Source organism: Pituophis catenifer, unplaced genomic scaffold (assembly GCF_029215685.1).
Source record: "Pituophis catenifer annectens isolate HBS135680 unplaced genomic scaffold, rPitCat1.0.hap2 SCAF_4, whole genome shotgun sequence".
NCBI lineage: Eukaryota > Metazoa > Chordata > Lepidosauria > Squamata > Colubridae > Pituophis > Pituophis catenifer.
Genome location: NW_027256884.1, coordinates 98,363,169 through 98,385,251, shown reverse-complemented (window position 1 = coordinate 98,385,251; position 22,083 = coordinate 98,363,169). Strand labels below are relative to the sequence as shown.

Here is a 22,083-nt window from a genome sequence, read left to right as displayed (position 1 = left end):
TGCGAAGTCGTGTCTGACCCATCACGACCCCATGGACAATGTTCCTCCAGGCCTTCCTGCCCTCTACCATCCTCTGGAGTCCATTTAAGCTCATGCCTACTGCTTCAGTGACTCCATCGAGCCACCTCGTTCTCTGTCGTCCCATTCTTCTTTTGCCTTCAATCGTTCCCAGTATTAGGCTCTTCTCCGGTGAGTCCTTCCTTCTCATTAGGTGGCCACAATATTTGAATGTGATGTTGCTTACCTTCTACCAAAAGGCCAAATATGTCCCAATGTTTTCAAGGAGAATTTCACAAAAATGTTTTCAATCAACAAACTTTGATTGGTCCAAGATTCTGTATCGAAACATAACATCCTGCATGTTTGCCAGAGGTGGTTACCTGTAACTTCATTTCTTTCCCTGATGATTGTAAAGAAAAGCAATAGGGTTGGTTGGATAAGTCACCCAAAAATTATTTAAGGTGTACTGAATTGTTGAGTCAGTCATTCAGATGAGATCATAAAGATGGTTTTAAGCACTAAAATACTATCTGTATTATTTTATAGATTCTTCTCTACTATAAGCTTTAACTCTGTAATTTCAATTTTCTTGCTTTATCCTAATAGGTAACCTCAGTTCCAGGTATCAATGTATATGGCAATGCATCCACAGTCCAAATAGGTAATATTTCAGGATATATAGATACCCCAGATCCACCAACAATCATCAGCTATTTACCAGGACTTCTATATAAATTTAGCTGTAGCTATCCTTTGGAATACCTAGTCAACAATACACAACTTGCTTCGTAAGTATGAATATTAGATTTATTTTTAAAGAAATGACTACTGTTTTATAATCAAAAGTTACTATGATTGCTCCATTTTTATTATGAAACTGTTTAGGTTTTAAGGAAGTGGAATTGGTTGTGTTCTGTAAGCATATTATATTCTCAGCACAAGACAGATGTATGAATGTTGGCTCTTTCCCTTTCCATACATAAAATTGTCATCACTCATGAGAATCTAGAGAAGGGAAAAAAGAAAGAAGACATGGAGAAAAACAGTATTAAAAGAATGTGATTGCCAGATTTTAGTTTACTATTTGATTTGAGCTAGGTCTATTGTTTCACAATAAAATTTGCTTCCAAAATATTTATTAATCACAAAGCAGCTATTCAGATGCTTTGCTGAGCATAACTGAACAAAACAGTTGTTGAACTGATTTACTTCAGGTATGATTAGTTTTCACACAACAAAGTTTTAATATACGGCTCAGAAATAAATGCTACCCTATAAATTACTGGATGACTATTTTGTCTTCATTTCCTAATTATTTGCTTCATGAATTCATTGTTCCTTCTGTGAGGAAGATAAGCAGTTGCAAAATTTGATAAATAAATAAAAATTAGCTTATATGTCTTGTGTTAATAAGAAAGAGCATTGAATATGTGACATATTAAATAGTTTTGCTTTCTAATCTATTTATAGGTCATCAGCTGCAATTTCTGTAAGAGAGAACAATGGTACATTTATAAGCACTTTGAATTTGCTCCTTTACAATGTAAGTAGAAATAAATGGCTTAAATATATTTGTTCTGTTATACAAATGTTCTTTTTGTAGACATCTTTTTGCTATTTATTCATTTTTAAAAAGTCTTTAAACTTGCATGAAACTTCTTTCATCTGTTCATGTATCTGGTTTAATGAAACCTTCTGAAAATCCTTAACATCCGAAAGCCATTTACAATCAATTTCCTAAGGTGGTTAAGAGAGGAAGTATGAAAACCGAGTGTACATTTGAAGATGCCAAACCTTGACTTAGACAAGATGACTTTCCCTCAGCTTGCCAAGCTCTAAAACCTGCAAGAGACCAATGTCTTATGATGTTCTCATGGGAAACCTCTGGGTAGGGCTCTTTTAGGCAATCCTGGGTCCTTTCTTGCTCTAGAGAAGAATTTTTAGGAGCTGATTTGTTCAATGACTCATCTTTCTGTTGTGATTCTTGGCTCTGGATTCTGCAGAGCCATCTTCAGTAAACTATTGCTTCCCTGGAAGTCAGAAATTAGAGAGTAGGTTTTCATCATCTCTTTTCAGGACTAAAAAGTGCTATCATATCCTTCTTCTTTTTCCAAAGTAAAACTGGCTGAACCACCTTTTAAGCTTTTTTCATACAATTAGTTTCTAACATTTAATCATTGCTTTTGGACCTCTTTAAATAAAACGAATTCCTTAAATTAGTATAGTTGCTAGAATTTTACTTTGATCAAATGAATAAAATGAAACTCGCTCATCACCATAATTTGAAAATGAAACTAGATAAAATTGCTTCTGTCTCTTTGATAGCTATGTGTCACACTGCTCATACTCAATTTATAACCAATTAATATCCTATGATCTTTTGCACAAACATTGCTACCAACCGAGGTGTTATCTTACACTGGAACATCTGAGTTTTATCTGATAAATGACCAGTTTTGGATCTGTCTCTGATAAATTTCATTCTGTGTAGAATAATATCTCAAACATATCTTAAGTAAGATTATTTTGAGTTTTATTTCTGTCAACTTGTATATTAGCTATGCCGTCAAAATTTGAAAGACCTGAAAATGTGATGAACATTTTCTCAATAAGTTTAACCAAGTCATTAATAAACTTTTGGACTAGTACAGAGCCTAGGATTGTACTTTCTGGCATTGAACTTGATCCAATTTAATATAAAAACTCTTTGATTGTGATTTTCAAGCCAAGGATGTATCCAAAATCATGCCATCCAATCTACATTTAATTAGTTTGCTAATCAGGATGCCATGGCACACTTTGTCAAATGCTCAGTAAAGTAAAAATATTTTATTATTACACTTTATTAAGGAAAGCTGTTATATGAAAAGACGGAGAGAAAGTCAGCCTGGCAATAAAAGTTAGACAATTACACATTGTTACTACATTGATTATTGCCACCTTGTTTTTGAAATACTTACCGATTTACCACTTTATAATCTACTTCTGCATTCTCTGCAATTTCTTTAAAATACATTTGAAAATTCTAGTTTCTTCTGTGTCCTGGAATGCAATTGGAGTGTCTTCAGATGAAATTCATTCAAGGTATATAGAAATTCTATGTCCATGTCTATCAGTCTTCAAGGCAGGCCCTTTGTTCTTCATAAGTTTAACATATACATTCTTGACAAAAAAGATTATATAAAAACAAGAGATGAATTGACTGTTCTCCTGATCTTTTATTGTTCCTCAGCATTTTGCATTCTTCACTCATAATTCACACATAATTTTTTTATTTATTTCCTTTCATTCTAAACATATACAGTATAAGGAAATCCTTATTCAGTTCTTAGCATCTGCTATCATCAGCTTATTCTAAGCTCTAACTTGCTTAACATGTTTTTTACAGTTCTGGACTTTGTGCTTACAATTTTTAAAATGATCTGGCTTTCTTCCTATCTTCAGTGGATTCTTTCTTAATTTCAGTTCCAGGCCAGATTCCACTGAAATCAACAGGATAAGTCAGTTTAAAATTGATTGTTCTTATAGGAGTTGCTTGTGAATACATTCTTGTAAGTAGACATTAGAAGCCTTGTACTTGGCTTGAATTTGTGTTCTTAATATTTTTCATCAACCTTAATTATTGCTAAAATAGTTTCTGGATATACTTTTAAAAGAAAAAAATGTCATGACTACTGTTTCCACAAAAAATAGGAATGACACCAAATTGATGATATCTATATAAGAACACCATCATGTATGCTGTGTAATTTTCCTACCCTCTTTCCATTAATGCTTGCCCAAAAATACAAAGATAGATGTAGGAGGGAAACTTTGGGCTATGAATTCTTGACCCAGTCAATAAACAAAATTATTATTATTATTGGTTATAATAATATAATTTAATATGGAATCATAGTATTGGGTCTATGTTCTGTTCAAATTTTAATTAAAAAAAAAAAAACCAAGATGACAAAACAGTCACATGGATAGAATAAAATATATTGAAAACATAGGTAAGGATTATAATCTGAATAATGATGGTGATAATGAACAACAACAGCAACAATAATAATCCAAATTTTGTTTTCAGTTTACAATGGAAGCATTCTGATTAATCAGCACTAAGATTGGCCCATTTGGCACCAGGCAACAGGAATTCAACTGATTCAGTTATTCAGCTTGGATGTAGGTTCCACAAGGGTTCCACTAGCTCAGTGGTGGGTTTCAAAAATTTTTACTACCGGTTCTGTGGGTGTGGCTTGGTGGGTGTGGCAGGGGAAAGATACTGTAGAATCTCCATTCCCTCCCCACTCAAGGGGAAAGTTATTGCAAAATCCCCATTTCTTCCCTATCAGCTGGGACTTGGGAGGCAGAGAATAGATGAGGGTGGGGCCAGTCAGAATTTTTACTACTGGTTCTCTGAACTGGTCAAAACTCAAAATTTCCACTACCGGTTCTCCAGAACTGGTCAGAACCTGCTGAAACCCACCTCTGTACTAGCTGCTTCAGAAATCCTACTTCCATTGCAAAAGAACACATTTTTCCTGATATCCTAATCATGTTTAAACTAATGACCTGATTTAAAAAAAATCTATGGTCATAAGTACTGATACAGCAAATATAATTAGTTTTTTAAACTTGGGGAAGCAACTAGTGTCATTTCAGAACTTTAACTCTTAGTAATTAGGGATTCTGCAGCTTGTACTTCTTCATCATCAGGAATGTCAAAAAACATTTACCCCTAATATAAATCAATGTTAATTTTATTCTCTTTGCTAGATTTTGTGGCAGGGCATTAGGATAGCTAATATTTTACATGGTTCTTGATGGCAGATAATGCTTTCTATTTATTAGCATGATAATTAAATTTGAATATATGTAATTGAAAAAATTTGTATTGAATAAATAGGGTCATTGACTGGGAAATGTGAAAAATGTAACTGATTTTTATTTATAAGGCCAACGCTAATCATCCAAATCTTATTTTGTGTTGATTAGATTTTTTTCTTTATCCATTCAAATATATAATTTAAAAAATTATCTTTCCATCACTCAGCTGGTATTTTACTAAATTACAATTACATTTTCAATATTATTATTCATCTCATCATGGATTTAGACTATAATTCATGCAGTTGATTTAAAAGTTTGTGCTTTAGATTTCGAGTGTAACAAATGAGCTACAAATATCATAGCAGAATAATAGTAACTGTAGTTAAACAAATGTTTTGTTTTGCTTTCTAGTGACATGCAGTTCTACCGACTACATTAAAAGCTGTTAGATTAACAGCTAACAGCTGTTCCACTCTTAAAATAGTATATGTACACAATCAGAGAGAAAGGAGCAAATTTCTTAAAACTTTGAGAAGAATGAATATTATATTGTGCTGAAAGGATTGAAATAAATTAGTTTCATTAGCTAACCTGCCTTTAGTACTAATAGTAAGCAGTACTATTTTGCCAATAGTACTGATTTTTGGTTTGCTCAACATGCTTTTGCAAGTAAGTTTTATACACTGACCTTGTAAATGAGTACCAATTTAGTATAGTAGTTAAGTGCTGTTCTAGGCATGGTAACTGCCTGGGGGACTTTGGACCAGTCACTTTCTCTCAACCCAATCCAACTCAGAGAGTTTTTGTGATGGATAAAACAGGAGGAGAAAACAATATTATGTATATTCACCACCTTGAGTTATTTATAAATGTAATAAAGGTGAGATAAATCTAATATAAAAATAAAATAAATAAAATCCTGTGGACAAGATGTACCTCTCCCCATAGCAGGTTGCTCTGCCCCAGTAACGTGTAACAACCTTCTTGCGATAAAGCATTTTGGTAAATAGCTTTCTGATGCAAAGAGGTGTGCAAATTATTCATCTTGGGTTTTTTTCTCTGTTACTTGTAGAACAGATGAGCTGCTAACCTCTAAGATGGTAACATCTATTAGATATTGTTCTAACTATAATTAGTTTTTCCCTTAAAAACTAAGAATTGAACAGAATTATTTTACAGCATGTAATATAACAGTTTATTTTTCCAACTGACTCACACCCCAAAACATTAGAGAATCATGTTTCTCACCTGAAAAACTCAAAAATTAACACATTCACTCACCTCCATGTATGAAAAGAACAATAGCACTGTTAAGCCATTTACACTACTTTAAATATATAAAGGCTAACTTCATTCTGAATGGTACATTTCTATTTATAGTTTAAGCATGATATCAAAAATTAGGAAATAGGTTAGATAAATGTAGGGCAGGGGTGTCAAATTCATGTCGTCACGGCAGCATCACGTGATGTATCGCGACTTTTTCCCCTTTGCTAAACCATATGTGGGCCTGGCCAGTGTGTGACGCATCCGGCCTGCAGGTTGGGAGTTTGACAGCCCTGCTGCAGGGGATTACTATTCTGGATTGTATAATTTCTTTTGGATTTTTTTAAAAATAATCTAGCTTCATTTATTTATATATTGGGTTACATTCTCTCATACTGTAGTCTAGCATGAGAAAAACATAAAAGAACAGAGGATCTTTTTGTATTGAATATAATGAATTTAAAGTTTCAAAACAGATAAACTTCTATTTTGTCGAAGAGGGATATCAAATTTGACAAAAAGGAGTATATGCATTTTGAACCTTTAAAATTAGATAGTGTTAATAAAGGGAGTTGTAGCATTACAAGAGCTGAGGTGGCGCAGTGGTTAGACTGCAGCTACTTCAGCTGACTGCTAGTTCAGCAGATCAGCGGATCAAATCTCACCGGCTCAAGGTTGACTCAGCCTTCCATCCTTCCGAGGTGGGTAAAATGAGGACTCAGATTGTTGGGGGCAATATGTTATTTAGTATACTGTCGATTGTTGTAAGCTGCCCAGAGTCCTCGGAGAGTGGGCGGCATAGAAATAATAATAATAATAATAATAATAATAATAATAATAATAATAATAATAATAATAATTACTCTGAGATAAAAAAAATTGAAAGTAGCCTATATGGTAGGAGTGAGTTGTGCCAAATTTTAAATAGATAGTTGAGAAATTTTAAATAAAATGAAAGGATGTTGATAAGAAATTAGTCTGTCCATTCATGAGTGCTTTGGAAATAATGGTTATAGGACTGCAGCAGAAATGCTAGCCCAGATAAGTCCATTTTGGAACCATTTAGTCCTAGAGAGCAAGGTGACAGGAAACTAGTTAAGGAAACAGTAATATAAAGATCTTTCTTCACTTGTCATATTTCTCCACTCCCCAAGTCGTAGTGAATGGCGGAAGGAGGGTTACCAGTAGTGGGTTCCACTTACCTTCGCTACTAGTTCGGAATTGGGAGCACACGTGCGTGCTTGCTTTGCTTGCACACGGCGAGCATCTGTGGTGATGTCCCTCTGGGTGGGCGGAGTCTCCCGTCGCCGCCACTACTGGTTCTCCTGAACCGGGGCGAAGCGGTAGAAACCCACCACTGAGGGTTACCAACCCTTGTCTTATTGCAAGGCTCAGTATAAATGCATTGTTCACTGAATCCAATATCCATTTTCTACTCATTTGCTTTCTGCAGCAAAGTGTCGTTCCATTTTGAGCACACTTCTTTGTTTTGTCATCTTTGGGACATTCCTAATAAATAGATCATGATAGTGATATGATATTTGGAAGGACACAAACTGGAACAGAGTAGATTCAGACCAATTTGCCTGGTGGTATGTGTGTCTATCCCGAACTGACTCATGATCAGAAGTATAGTAACTATAATATAGCTCCATAAGCAGTGGTGGGATTCAAATAATTTAACAACTGGTTCTCTGCCTTAATGATTTCTTCCAACAACCAATTCACCAAACTTCTCAGAAAGTTAACAACCGGTTTTCCCGAAGTGGTGCGAACTGGCTGAATCCCACCACTGTCCATAAACAATAATCTAACTGAAGCACTCTGAAAAAGAATGTGTAGCACTTCGGGCCCTCTTTTATCCTCAGCTTTCACATACTGGAATGAAATGTTTGTAAGGAAAGTAAAGATCATTATGCAGTGCACAGCAGTGAAAAATTGTGGTTGCAGTTTCTTGCAGATCTGCCTTGTTCCACATTGAAAGATTAGGAATGAAGAGCCAGATTTGGGAGGACAGCTTCTCTTTCTTTTCCTAAAGGAAATAAATGCTGATAGTATGTTAAAAGTACCTGAAATTTGTCAAAGCTGATACTTGACATTCAATTTGCGGATTATATTTGCAAAACAAAATTCACATTCTGCTTAAGTAGAGGGTTGCAGCATTGGATTAATTCCTTTTGTGGTGTTGGTGCTCCTAATGAATTCATACATATGTATAAATCTACTATTGGATTTATTAGGATTACTTGGTGAACAAGGGATGCTTTTGAGAAACGACTGTGTTGGGGTCAAGATATTACTCTATGAGGAGCATAATTAATTAAGCATGAATACGAAGGATACTAATTTCCATATATTAAAATGTAATATACTCTAGTGCTGTGCTGTGTTTGCTTAATGAATTAAGGTACAATTATCCACTATTACTTCTGAGTGACTTAAATACTATTTAAGAAGCATGCATTTTCAGATTAATAAAACTAAAAGCTATTGGTATATTCACTTCATTATCCTTACTTTTTTTGACCACAGAATCACTTAATAAATGCAAATACTCCTGCAAACGTACGTAGACATTTTCAAACATGACAATTTAATAAAAAAATATAAAAGGGAACATAGAGATAAAACAGAGTTGAAAGAGGCATCATTACAAGGAGATAATAGTAACACCCTCAGGGCTAAAAAGAACTGGCAATCAGCAATTTGAATTTATGTCAGAATGCAGAAGAACAAGCTGCTTTGGGAAAGCACATGACTTAAAATATAATTTGATCTATATCTTTTATATCAATGTCATAAAATATGGCTTAGTAAATTTATAGGTAGTTCAATCCAAGTGATAATTTAAGTGCTCTGCAGGCTGCTACTCTTCCTCATGTACATACATATTTTTTTTTATCAGCACAGCATTCATATATAACCTTGTAATTTTCCAGTTGTAAAATAAAGTTACTTTATTTTGGTGCCCCACTAAGCGAGAAGGGATTTCATTCAAAGCAGGAACTCCAGATTTTTAACAGATGTTTTCACCATTTAATTGGACATTAAAACTTGGCATCTGATTTTGTTAGCCTTGTATTATCTAAAGGCATTTTTATTTTTAAGAATTTTAAACTAATTAAACTAAAATATACCCTCATGCAATAGAGTTCATGAAACAATAAAATTATAATGTTTATCATCGCAATAATACTTAACAAGGAAGAAAAGAAAAACTGATGACCTTTTGGTAAATTATGCTATAACCATATTTGTTTAAATCATATTTCTCTTCTTTTATCCCTTTGGTGGGAGAAAACTCTTTAACAACTATCAGCTTTCAGTAATCCATTATGGCAAGCAGGCCGATAATGTTTTCCTGTATTGCAGGAGCAAACCCAAATCCTAATCCTAAAATCCACTGTTTTCAATTTTGTTAGACGCCTGATGTTCAGAATATTGTCAAAAATGTCTCTGTAACAAGCAATGGTTGGTCCAACCATATATTAATAATCTTACTGATTTCACCCATCAGTAATAATCTTACTGATTTCACCCATAATGTAATAACAGAACAATTCTTATTAAAAATTATATAAAACAACTACATAATCAAACCTCATTTTAAGAAAATAGAAAATTAATTTCACTTAATTGCTTAAAGCATTTACCAAAGTACATTGTTTTATGAAGACATAACTTTTCAGAGCTTTGTAAATCGTAAAAACATATTACTAAATTTAGAATTCACAGGTTTTTACTCCAAAATTTCTAACTACTATAGAACTTCAAAAGCAAAAAAAAAAAAAAAAAAGAAAGAAAAGAAAAAGAAAAGAAAAAGAAAAGAAAAAGAAAAGAAAAAGAAAAGAAAAAAACATCTGGATCAAGTATACAGAATAACAGTTTTTTAAGATGGACAACTAAGAGATAGTATCTATATCAAATTAATTCTTTAATAGTGCAAATATTTTAAAAAAAAGTTACTTCAGAACTGAGCTTGTCCTGAATAATGTAGCTGTATGATAATCTCAGTTTACTCCCAAATACAGTTTTTGATGTTACTTTATCTGTGATGTTGTTATAATATAAACATTTCATGGGAAACGTATCAAAATTATATCTGTGTCCCAGTATTTTCCATATATAGTATGTCTTGACATATTCAGTAATCCCATTGAAACATTATCTAATACAAGGTTTAAGTGGGGTCAGATATAACTCTTAAATTGAGGCAAAATAATTTTGAAATTCATTATTCCAACTAGTAACTAAAGCTAGTATCTAGAAGGATAAACATAATGTTTACAAAAGAATTGTAATGCATGTAATCAAAGCAAGATATCCTTGCAAAAGAAATTAATTCACAGTCCTCTACTTTTTTTTAAATGCTGTGATAGGATAAATATGAGAAAACATCTCAAACTGTAAATCAAAGCAATTGATTTAAGTATTTGTTCCACGTTCATATATTCAAAGGAATCCTAGAGAGACTACCTAACTAAGCCATCTTTGATTTGAATCAGAATGGGGTAACTTTAAATCTACTAGTTAAGTAGATTTAAATAATAACTAGAAATTATTACACCGAAATAAAGGTCATAGAGTTGTTTTGCAAGATTGGCATAGATCAATATAACAGAACTATGTATTTGGGAATATATATCATTGCAATTTTATGCACACTTATCTGGTAATAACCTATTAAATTAAATATGCCTTTGTTTTGTTTAAGGTCAAACTGCATTATAAGTGTGATTTATTTGCTTATTTACTTGGTTTTTTAAAAATGAGATGCTACCCAATCTTATTTCAAATTCCAATTCAACATCTAGAATTCAATTTAGTTTCTAGTATAAAATTTCAAATTATCAAAACCAAGTATTAAATATGTAGTTGATAAGATGTAAAAATCTAAATGTGCTTTCTCTTGAATGCCAATGAGTTTCAATACAATAGTTTCAACAGAAATTGGTTTGTATATTAGCAAAAAGTAGGGATTATAAAAGTAAAACTGTTCTTACTGTATCAATATCTTTTTGATATTAAGGAAAACTCTAGATAATTATTTGTATGTTGCTGCATTTTATAGTTTGATATATAGATTCAATGTGACACTTTTTAACCATTCACATAGCTTGAGTAATGTTTGATTTAGTTCCTTTACATACTGTCTGATACCATTTGTACTTGCTACAAAATTTTCTGAAGATCTTCTCTTTAAAAATCCTGATAAACTACCCTATAAACTACAACATTAAGTGCATTCATGCAAGTGCATTTGGTCATATTGAATTATGTCAGTGCACTGTTCCAGTTTTATGTGGTGCCCAATACACAATGTAAATCAGTGAAAGCTAAAAGCTATTTGTTTCCACAAGTTTTTATTTTAAAATGATTGCAACAAATAAAGAAATCATCATGGATTTGTGTCTTATGTGAAGGCCAGATTAAATTTTTATTGCAGACATGGACCTACCAATCTGGACTACAACTTTTCCTCTGAAAAATGCCTACAGAACCACTATTTAAAGAAAGAAATATAAGATCAGCCTAGACTTCTTTTAGTATTTTTCTCAATAGTCCCTTTACAGTCATTTGGTTAGTGAGTATGTTTGCTTTTAAGTGGATAAAAAGGTATTGAGGGAGCAATTTTGAGGAAAACTGTATAAACAAATTATAAATTACACTTTGTTCAACACTATTTCCCCTTCCTAGGAGGAGAGAAATTCCTAGGTTTCTTTCCACTGATATTTAAAAGTTCCTTGCCTTGCAGAGAACTAGGAATTATCTTATTTCTTTTCTATTAGAAAAGATTACATTTTACATTTCTGTAATTTCACTGTGACTTCTATGTTATGACATTGCTACAATATTTGCATTTACTATCTTCTTGTAGGACTCCACCTACAGTCAACAGCTGATTATACCTAACACAGGACTACCTTTGAAAACAAAAGTTTTTGCAGCTGTGAGAGCAACAAACCTGGATGGAAGGTACTGCCAATTATAATGATAAATTGGCTTTGCATTTAATACTCCTAGACACATCTCTGCCCAAGATCCTTGGGATATAATGAGTTGTGAACTTATGAAGTTGTTCACACTGGTTGAGTTCACAAATTGTGTCTAACCAGCCTGATTATTGACTAACTTGTTTTCTAAGTTGATCCAGCATTTCTGTTAATGAATCAAATATTTTATTTTATTTACCATATTTGTTGTACTTTGCTTTTATGATTGATTCTGGATTGAGTTAAATAAATAACTAGATGGGCTAGGTTCATCCAACCTGCTAAACTACAAAACACAAATCAAACAAACAAACAAAAAAAACCCCTCCCATGAACTCTCCAAAACAAGCAATGAAGAAATCTAACCAGAATATTCAAGATTATTAGGTTGTCCAAAGCATCTGGTTGGTTTTTAGTTGAATGCTATTTGAATAAAAGCAGATAGCTGGCTTAGCTCACCCAGTATCATTAACTCTAATGTATCATGGATAACATATCAGGATATCAGCCAAAATTTATTTTCCATGATATGCTCTCCAATTCTTTAAATAGGAATTAAATAAGCTTTAAATGTATAAAGAACTTGAGTACATAGTTTAGGCATATGACATATCACATTCAGAACTGAGCTTTTCTTTGGGCTTGTCAAAAATCTGTACTGTCATACTTTAATTGTTTCATAGTTTACATTACTTTAAAGTTGTGGATATTGATTATTGGCTGGGCTTACATATTAACCTAAGCTATAAACTATGCTTTGCCAATTAGAGTGGCTAGTCAATTCACATATCAAATCCAGTCCCATATTATGACTAAGTAGGATATATGAACCCAGACAATCTGCAGGTGTTTTTTCAGTTATTTTCTTGTATGTTCAAAAGCAGAATCTACCTCCATAGAGGAAAGGGGATAAAAATACATATTGTACAGCTAAAACGTAGAATTGTGTGGTTCACATATCTATTAATCTTTCAGCAGGTAGATTCATATCTTAGTAGTAGATAGGATTTTTTTAGCAGAATACTGCTATTTGATACCTGCCATTTCTAGGCTGAATTTTTTTTTTTTTAAAAAAAATCTTGTTCAGAAGGCAGAAGATTTTAATGGGCACATTCACTTAAAACACATAACAGAATACCGTAATAGTTGGAAGGGATATTGGAGGTGTTTTAGTCCAACTCCCTGCTCAAGCAGGCAGTCCTATATCAGTCCAGACAAATGGTTGTTCAATCTCTTCTTAACAACCTCCTGTGATCGAGCACCTACAACTTCTGTAGGCAAGCTGTCCATGATTAATTGTTCTCACTGTCAGGAAATTTTTCTCTATATTTCTAGGTTGCTTCTCTCCTTGATTATTTTCCCTCCACTGCTTCTTGTCCTTCAATTGCTTTTGGAGAACAGCCTGATCTCTTCTGCTTTTTTTTTTTTATTTGATTTATATGCTGCCCTTCTCCAGAGACTCAGGGCGGCTTACAATGCGTTAAGCAATAGCCTTCATACTTTTTGTATATTTATACAAAGTCAGCTTATTGCCCCCACAAACTGGGTCCTCAATTTACCTACCTTAGAAAGAATGGAAGGCTGAGTCAACCTTAAACCTGGTGAGATTCGAACTTACAGTAATTGCAGACAGCTGGTGTTAATCACAATGCTTTCAGTCTGCTGAGCCACCAGGCCCCTGATGCTTTGTGGCATCCCCTTGGATATTGGAACATGATTACTTAACATGATTACTCATTTTCTCACCCAACACATAGAACCATAAACTAACCAATTGGTTTGGCTCATGGAACTTACTAAGTCACAAAAAGTAAACAAACAATAAAGAAAAAAGAAAAAAAAAACTCTACCTAAGTTAACATGTTGTGCAAATCCATTTGTAAGGTTTTACCCAAAAAAGTTACGTATGTTATAAGTTACTAAAAACACAGTATATACACAAAAGATTGTAATGAATGAGAAATAGTGTTTTAACTGTTATTACTTTTTCTTTGGCAGATGGAATGTTTTGATGGATTATTGCTACACTACTCCATCTGGAAATCCAAATGACAATTTGCGATATGATCTTTTTTTTAGGTAAACATTTTTAAACATCATGTTTATATTTTACATGGTTGTGATAGATTACACAAAAATATTGATTGTTTTAAAAGTAAACTCAAAAGTTTTAATTGCTTAGATAAAATATTAGTTTAATAATTATTTACAGTGTTAAAATGTCAGCTAATATAATAAGTAATGCATATAAAAGAACTGAATCTTTGGAATCAGTGCAGAAATATGCATGTAAATAATGGCTATCTGCTAAGTCTAACCTATTCTATTTGCCTTCATCAATAAATATATACTAAGAAAATATTCTCAATTGATGGCTTCCAGTTTGCATTGCATTCAAAGGAAAAATTTATGGAGAATAGTGTGATAACTGGATAGAAGTCACACTGACTATATATTTCTTCCAGTACTGGAGGAAGTGTATATATCAATTCCATTTATGATAGAACATAAGCAAGAATGTAGTTTTATCTGTTTACAATGCCCTTACAACTGTTAGGCCATTAGTTGTACAGGGACAATACTTTGGTCTGTTTTAAGTTGGTCTTACTATCAGCTTTAGTACTATTTGTACAGATGTTAAATGCTTAGCATCAAATACTACAATCATCTCTGTCCAGACCTCTTTGAATGCATAATACCAACACTGAAGAAAAAAGAAATATTTGAAGAAAGACTTTCTGCAGTAATGATTCTTGGAACATCATTTGTTTCATTTTGCATTTTAAAATAGTATTTATATCTCATATTGATGAGTCTGCATGCATGATTTACAGTTCTCACAGATTATTGTGGTTAAAAGCATTCAGAATTATTCTTGCACATTATTGAATGTACTGTACATGTTCAATCAAAAATACACATACCTATAGCCATGTAGATTAAAATTTATAAATGAAAATAAATAGTGCTATTTTTGCTTCAGAGTTAAGTGGACGTTTGAATAGCATTCTGTGATAAGCATTCCTTGCACACAATTTCCTTACAACCCAACATTCTATCTCCTGGCCTGTTCTGATTTGTCAGTAAATCTGGTCATAATTTTTGACATGTACAGTATTACTACAGTTGAAACTGTATGTTATGTTACATTGTTATGTTCAACAAGAATTTGTCTGTATCATGGAAATATTTATGGATAAAAACATCTGTGAAAAACTGAACAAGTGTCTTTCATAAATTGCTGAATCTACCTTTCTTGCTTTCTGAAAAGTCAACACTTTTCCAAACTTTTTTTTAAAAACAACAACAACATGAAAGATGTAAAGAAATCTTATTTAGATATTGGAGTACTATGTTGAAAATTCATTTGTGATTTTGACATAATTTTCTTGATAAAAAGAAATATAGGCATTTTGGGATAAACGTTCCTTTAATATATGTACACGTCTTACAATGGAAATTTTGATTGTAAGATATAGGGAAATGTGAAAAATGTATTCTTATTACTGTACATGTAAGTCCTATAACTATGAATTATGTCAATTAATATTTAAATTATGAAGCAAATTAATTTTGTTCATATTCTGAGTTTATATTTGGCCTAAGGATGAGTTTATTTATTTTTATTTATTTATTTTCAATTTATATACCGCCCTTCTCCCTGAGGACTCAGGGCGGTGCACAGCCAGAATTAAAAACATGAAATACAAATATTAAAAACAATTAAAATCTATATAAATTTGGCCCAAAATTTAAAAAACTACAAACCAATTAAACATTTAAAAAATTTAAAAAATTTCTTCCTAAGCCAGCCCGGCTTGCTGGAAAAAGTGGGTTTTAAGGGCACGGCGGAAGGCACTGAGGTCTTGGATTCTCCTTATCTCTGGGGGCAGCTGATTCCAGAGGGTAGGTGCCCCCATAGAGAAGGCTCTCCCCCTGGGGGTCACCAGCCTACATTGTTTGGCTGATGGCACCCTGAGAAGGCCCTCTCTGTGGGAGCGCACGGGTCGCTGGGAGGTCGTCGGTAGCAGCAGGCGGTCTCGAAGATAGCTAGGCCCTATGCCATGAAGCGCTTTAAAGGTGATAACCAATACCTTGAAGCGCACCCGGAAGACCACCGGGAGCCAGTGCAGTTCGCGCAGGAGCGGTGTTACATGGGAGCGCCATGCTGCTCCCATCACTACCCACGCTGCTGCGTTCTGGACCAGCTGGAGCCTCCGGGTGCCCCTCAAGGGGAGCCCCATGTAGAGAGCATTGCAGTAGTCAAGGCGAGAGGTGACAAGGGCGTGAGTGACTGTGCACAGTTGCTGTAGCAAGACAACTTGTCTCATATGGTACAAACAATTTATATCTGCAATAAGTTTGATGTTAAACTTTTGAAATAGTCATTAAGGCAATACAAATAGGGTATGTTCAAAAGGAAGGTTATTCATTTATTTAAATATGTAATATATGCTTTGTCATGGAAACCAGTGTTCCTTATGTGAAAACTCTAGGTAATATCCAATTCAGGCTTTTTTCAGAGGCAGATATTCTTGCATCTTGCTGTATCTTGTATTCTCCGAAGATATATGGAAAGAAATGACAACAATTTCTAGTACTGTTAATGAAATGCTATTCTTTTTAGATGTATTTCTCAAGCAGTGAAAGTTACTCATTTCATTTATTTCTTTTTCAGTTGTGACAAAGACCCTCAGACAACTATAATTGAAAATGGGAAGAGTCAAATGGGCCGATTTTCTTTTGAGGTGTTCCGCTTTGTGAAACATAAGAATCAGAAAATGTCTGCAGTTTTTCTACATTGTGTGACAAAGTTGTGCAGAACTGATGACTGCCCCTTTCTTGTTCCGGTATGTTTTAGAGTTTGTGTAATAGTGCAACTTGAAGGGCTTAACATTAGCGGGTGATAATAGATGATCTTTTTAGAAAGTAGTTGACTAGTGTGTAATAAAATCCGTAGCCTCAATGATAGATGAATCTCCAATGTGGTGGTTACACTAAGATGAAATAATCAAACTGAGTTCTGTTAGCTTTGGTGAACCTTGTTGTTCCTAGTTGATTCCTTCCACTTTCAGACACATTATTTATTTAACAGAAAGATAGGGCTTGGGAAATTATTAATTATAAACTATCAAAGAGTGATGTGAAGGCCAATATGTAATATGATTACCTAAAAATCTAGATTCATCTTCCAATAAGCTTATGGTGAGCAAAACTGAATCCAAAATAAAATCAACTTAATGTATGGAGGGACTTTATATAAATTCTTGAAGTGCCAAAAAACTAATTTTTCAATGATATCCAAAGGCCATTGAGCAGTGTTCAGAATACAAGGAGTGTTTGAGTTTGTTTGTTTGTTTTTTAGATTTATATAGCCGCCTATTCGTCCATGGTGACTTAAGGCGGCTTACAGAATATTAAAAAAACACATTTAAAAAACAGTAAAACTCATAAAAAAATCAAATAAATTAATGTAATAAAATCACCCTTGACCTCCACCTCCCGCCCCAGTGACAGCTGATCACACAAACCATTTAATGGGCTCTATCCCACTCTGGGTTCCCAAGGCCCACTGGCAGAACCAGGTCTTCAGCGCCTTCCAGAAGAGAATTAGGGTGGGGGCCATTCTAATTTCTGGGGGAATGATGTTCCAGAGAGAGGGAGCCACCATGGAGAAGGCCCTTCTTCTGGGTCCCACCAGGTATCTCCCTCAGGGATGGAGATATACCTGGTGTGACCCGCAGCATTCCCTGCTTTCCCACTCTAATGGGTTGGGTAGATGTGACTGGTAAGAGATGGTCTCTCAGATAACCTGATCTCAAGCCATGAAGGGCTTTAAAGGTGACAACCAGGACCTTGAATTGCACCTGGAAGCAAATCTGCAGCCAATGCAGCTCCCGCAGGAGCGGTGATATATATGCACTCCAGGGTCTGCACAAAACCATGCGGGATGCTGCATTTTGCACCAACTGGAGCTTCCGCATGCTCTTCAAGAGCACCCCCATGTAGAGCGAGTTGCAATAGTCAAGATGGAAGTGACTAAGGCATGAGTGACTGTCAGCAGGGATTGCCAGTCCAGGAAAGGGCGTAACTGGCGCACAATTCGCAGTTGCGTGAAGGCCCTCCTGGCCATGACCATCACCTGCTCTTTGAGCAGGAGTCGTGAGTCCAGAAGAACCCCCAGATTACTCACAGGGTCTGTTCGGGGTAGTGCCACCCCATCCATGATGGGAAAACTTACTCCTCTTTCCTCTTGTGCTCTAGGAGATATATATTCATTTAGAAAGGTATGCAACATCCCTCCTAGTATTATTATTTCAACTTTTTCCCAGATTGAATCTATTCTGTTTAAATTAAACTGTTCTATTTATATGTGGGTTGAATGTCTCCATAGTGAATCAAATAACAAACCTGCTGTTGATAAAATAGTGGGTCAATTTGGATTCAGTATTTCAGTTTTTGAACTATTTTTTGCCCAACAATTGTATAAAAGATATTCAACCTCTGTGAATATTTGTTAAGTCAAATTTACTTAAGTTTACAATTGAAGTTAATTGATTTTTTTTCTCAGCCAAACTAGTATAGGCTTGTAGTAACATTAATACTTTTAGCTATTCTTTTGCACCTAGCTTAGATTTATTTATCTAAATGTGCTTATTACTTAGAATGATCATAGGACTGCCTGGAGTTTATCAGGGCAAAACCCAAGAGATTCCTTTGACTCAGCCTGATATTTCTTTTCCCTTTCTTATGCTTAATTGCTGGAGTCTGTTGGAACCTCATCCCTCTCTGTTTTATATTCTTCCCTTAGTAATCCAGGTAATTAACAACTGTTATAGTAGGGTATATTACAGTTTTATTATAGATGTTGTGCCAGTTTGTTATCCCAACCTTTTGATTCTACTTTTGTATTGTATATTTTCAAATATTCATTGCTGACCTTTTTAAATTTTATTTTGTAAGTATTCAAACTGAGAAAAGTATTCTTTGAATGAAACATTCCATAGCCAAGGAATATTTCTCTAATCTTTTATTTTAAGTTTTCATTTTTCTTCCATGTTCTGCTGAAGTGCTGACCAACTCTTCAAAACAGATTTTCTGAGTATGTAGAAGAATGTAAGTTATAAAGAGGGTAATTGTGTTCTGAAGGGTTTGGTAACAGCTCAGCAAAGCCTGGAACATACAGAGAACATTCAAGTGTAAGATTATGGAAATAATTTCCTACTTAGGTTTTATGGGAGTGTCTGCTGGATGGAGACTCTTCAGTGAAGAATTAGTGAAAGAAGCATTCAGTAGCCTGAATTTCATCTGCTGTTCACCAACCAAACGTGGATTAATTTGAGAAACCTCCTAGATGGATTCCGCAAGCACCATAAGAGAAGACAATGCAATATATAACCATTATACAATAAAATAAGTTCTGAATATGTTAAGGAACAACCAAGAATGAACTAGTATATATTCAGTCGTTTTCAAATTTTTCGGTGCAAGGAAGCTTCTTTTAAGCAGGAGGGTTTTGCTTTTAGTATTTTTTTAAAGATCCAGTTTATATGCAAAGTTAAAATAGAACACCAAAGAAAAATATTATTTCTACCTGTTCTGAATCATAAATACTTTGATTGAAACTTCTAGGCCTGCAGTAATAGAAAAAAAAGAGATGCGGTGAAGCGAACCACTTGGACACCTCAGAGCATTTCTGGAAGTGCAGTAATATCTGCTGGTCCCATAATTACTAGAACTGGTAAGGACAATCACCGTACATAATTTCTAAAATATAAAGTGGAAAATTTCCTGTTCAAAAATAATTTCTTGTTCAAGAGTAGACTCAACACTTGTTTTTGATTGTTTAATTCTCATATGACTAAGTATGTAGTCATATGTAAGGCAGTTTTGACTGACATGCTCCTCATGAAGGAGAAGACTGAAGTGTTTCTTGGGAACAAGTTTATTTATGTAACCTTGTTTGACAATTGTCATAATTAGAAGAGGGTTTTGCAAGACTCAAGCATAACTTGAGTAGAAGCCTCTAAAACCACTAGAGGAATGAAGCACTAGATGTAAAGCAACGTGGGTTCTTTGCTTTTAGAAGTAAGGACTTCATTTTGCTTTGAGGAATAGGTTTAAATTGTGCAGCTTCAGAGATTCATTGGTTTGAGGAAAGAGGAATGGAACACTGTCCATCATTTTTAGTAATAGGCAGTATGAGTTGTCTGTAAATTGGATGTTCCTAACTGGGGACTGCCTACATAGATTCAAAAGATTAAAAAAACAGATTATGCAGATGAGAATCCTGCAGAGAACCTACATAAATCTAGCTGGATCTTCATTGCAGTTATTCAACATCCCTAAAATCATCAACTTATGTATTAAATGGGCTCAGTAAAGCAACTAAAAAGCCCACATTTTTATTTTCCTATTTCATTTTTTATAGTGTACTGTACTTTGAATGCTACAATAGCACAATGGCTATAACTTTTACATTATAGATCGAAAGTTTTCTGGTTGGAAATCTGGTAGAAATGTTTGTTTTGATGAATATCTTTGTAAATGTGAATTTAGACTTGGGGTGTTTGATTAGTTATTCCTATTTAAAGTATCAATGATTTTGTCCAAACATAAAGAAAATGAATACCTTCAAACTAAAATGAATCTATTTTTGTATTTCATACAGAAGAGATCCCAACCAACAATTCACAGCTTGGTAAGTTATAGCAATAGCAATAAATTTGCCATAATTTTAAAAGAAATATTTGAATTTAATCCTAATTACTAGTCAAATACTTTGTATTTAGGCTGATATATCACAACATTTTCTGCTAATTTAAATGACAGAAAATGTTAAACATCCAAATTAAATTTTTCTGGATAGCTTTTAAAAGCTTATTAGATCCCATCTTTTAAAAAGCATATGACATTTAAAAAGCCAATCATAGTTCTGTTGATATTACAGTGATCTGACATAATATATTACGATCAGATATATCTCTGATTGTATTCCATGGGAAATGGTGAGAAAAAAAATTATGTGGAAATGTGGCTATGCCCAAATATTAAGAAAGAAGACACTGAGCTGAAATCAATAAAGCAGAGCCACTGCTCAACCCCGAATTCTGCTGAGCACAAAGCTGAATGGGAAATGGTTGGGTATTTTTTCACTGACTTACCTCCAGAATCTTTAAAAAAATCTATTACACTGAAAACTATGGAAGGGAATAAAGACTGCGAATTCTAGAGAGACAGTGAGATTTATGACTTCTTTGAGAACACACTTTGAGAACACAGTTCCTTTGGGCCTAGAATTTATGGTAATTAATTTTATTTAATTTTAAATTTATATACTGGCTGTCTCACAACATGTATTTTATTTTGAGTCTGACTCTTTTCTCCTGAAATCTCTATAACTGTTCCTGCTTAGGAACAGGTTATTTTTGCCCATTGATTCTTTAATTATAAATATTGAGAAGTCAAATATATGTACCTGGATTGTTCTCAGGGCTTGCAAAATATTTTTAACTCTTTCCTTTCCTTTGTAGGAAGTCCAAATGGATTCTCTTTCCAGCTGAATTCAGTCACCAGTGCATTGATTTCAGGAATAGTAATTCTAGGAATTATCAGCACCATTTCTTGTGTACTATCCCTTCTCCTTTTCTACAGAAAAGGGCACAGCAGTAACCTTATTTTGAGTGGTGTAAGAAATCCAGTTTTCAATTAGAAGGAACAAATAATTTAAACATTCTCCAATTGCCATAAAATGTATTTGCCTTAAAGTGTCACCAAGGTATCACTTCATTGTTATCAGATTCCAGTTATTCTTTCTGTAGTGTTATGCTATTACATATGCTATTACTGTAGCTGTTTTCTGTCATTGATGTACCGTGTATGTGAACGAATAAGTATTTGATGTTTTGCCAACGGATAACTAAATAGAATAGAATAGAATAGAATAGAATAGAATAGAATAGAATAGAATAGAATAGAGTAACAAAGTTGGAAGGGACCTTGAAGGTCT

The 22,083-nt window shown here is 33.9% G+C and overlaps 1 protein-coding gene across 1 annotated transcript in view; it reads left to right on the top strand.

Moving 5' to 3' along the window:
• Positions 1 to 21,786, top strand: part of ZPLD1 (zona pellucida like domain containing 1) — a 42,981-nt gene extending 21,195 nt beyond the window's left edge. Inside the window, exons 3-10 of the mRNA XM_070943773.1 lie at positions 607 to 788; positions 1,471 to 1,543; positions 11,960 to 12,057; positions 14,073 to 14,153; positions 16,753 to 16,924; positions 19,707 to 19,815; positions 20,746 to 20,775; positions 21,608 to 21,786. Of these exons, the coding sequence (XP_070799874.1) occupies positions 607 to 788; positions 1,471 to 1,543; positions 11,960 to 12,057; positions 14,073 to 14,153; positions 16,753 to 16,924; positions 19,707 to 19,815; positions 20,746 to 20,775; positions 21,608 to 21,786 (924 nt within the window). The remainder of the gene's footprint in view (positions 1 to 606; positions 789 to 1,470; positions 1,544 to 11,959; positions 12,058 to 14,072; positions 14,154 to 16,752; positions 16,925 to 19,706; positions 19,816 to 20,745; positions 20,776 to 21,607) is intronic.
• The last annotated feature ends 297 nt before the right edge of the window (positions 21,787 to 22,083 follow it).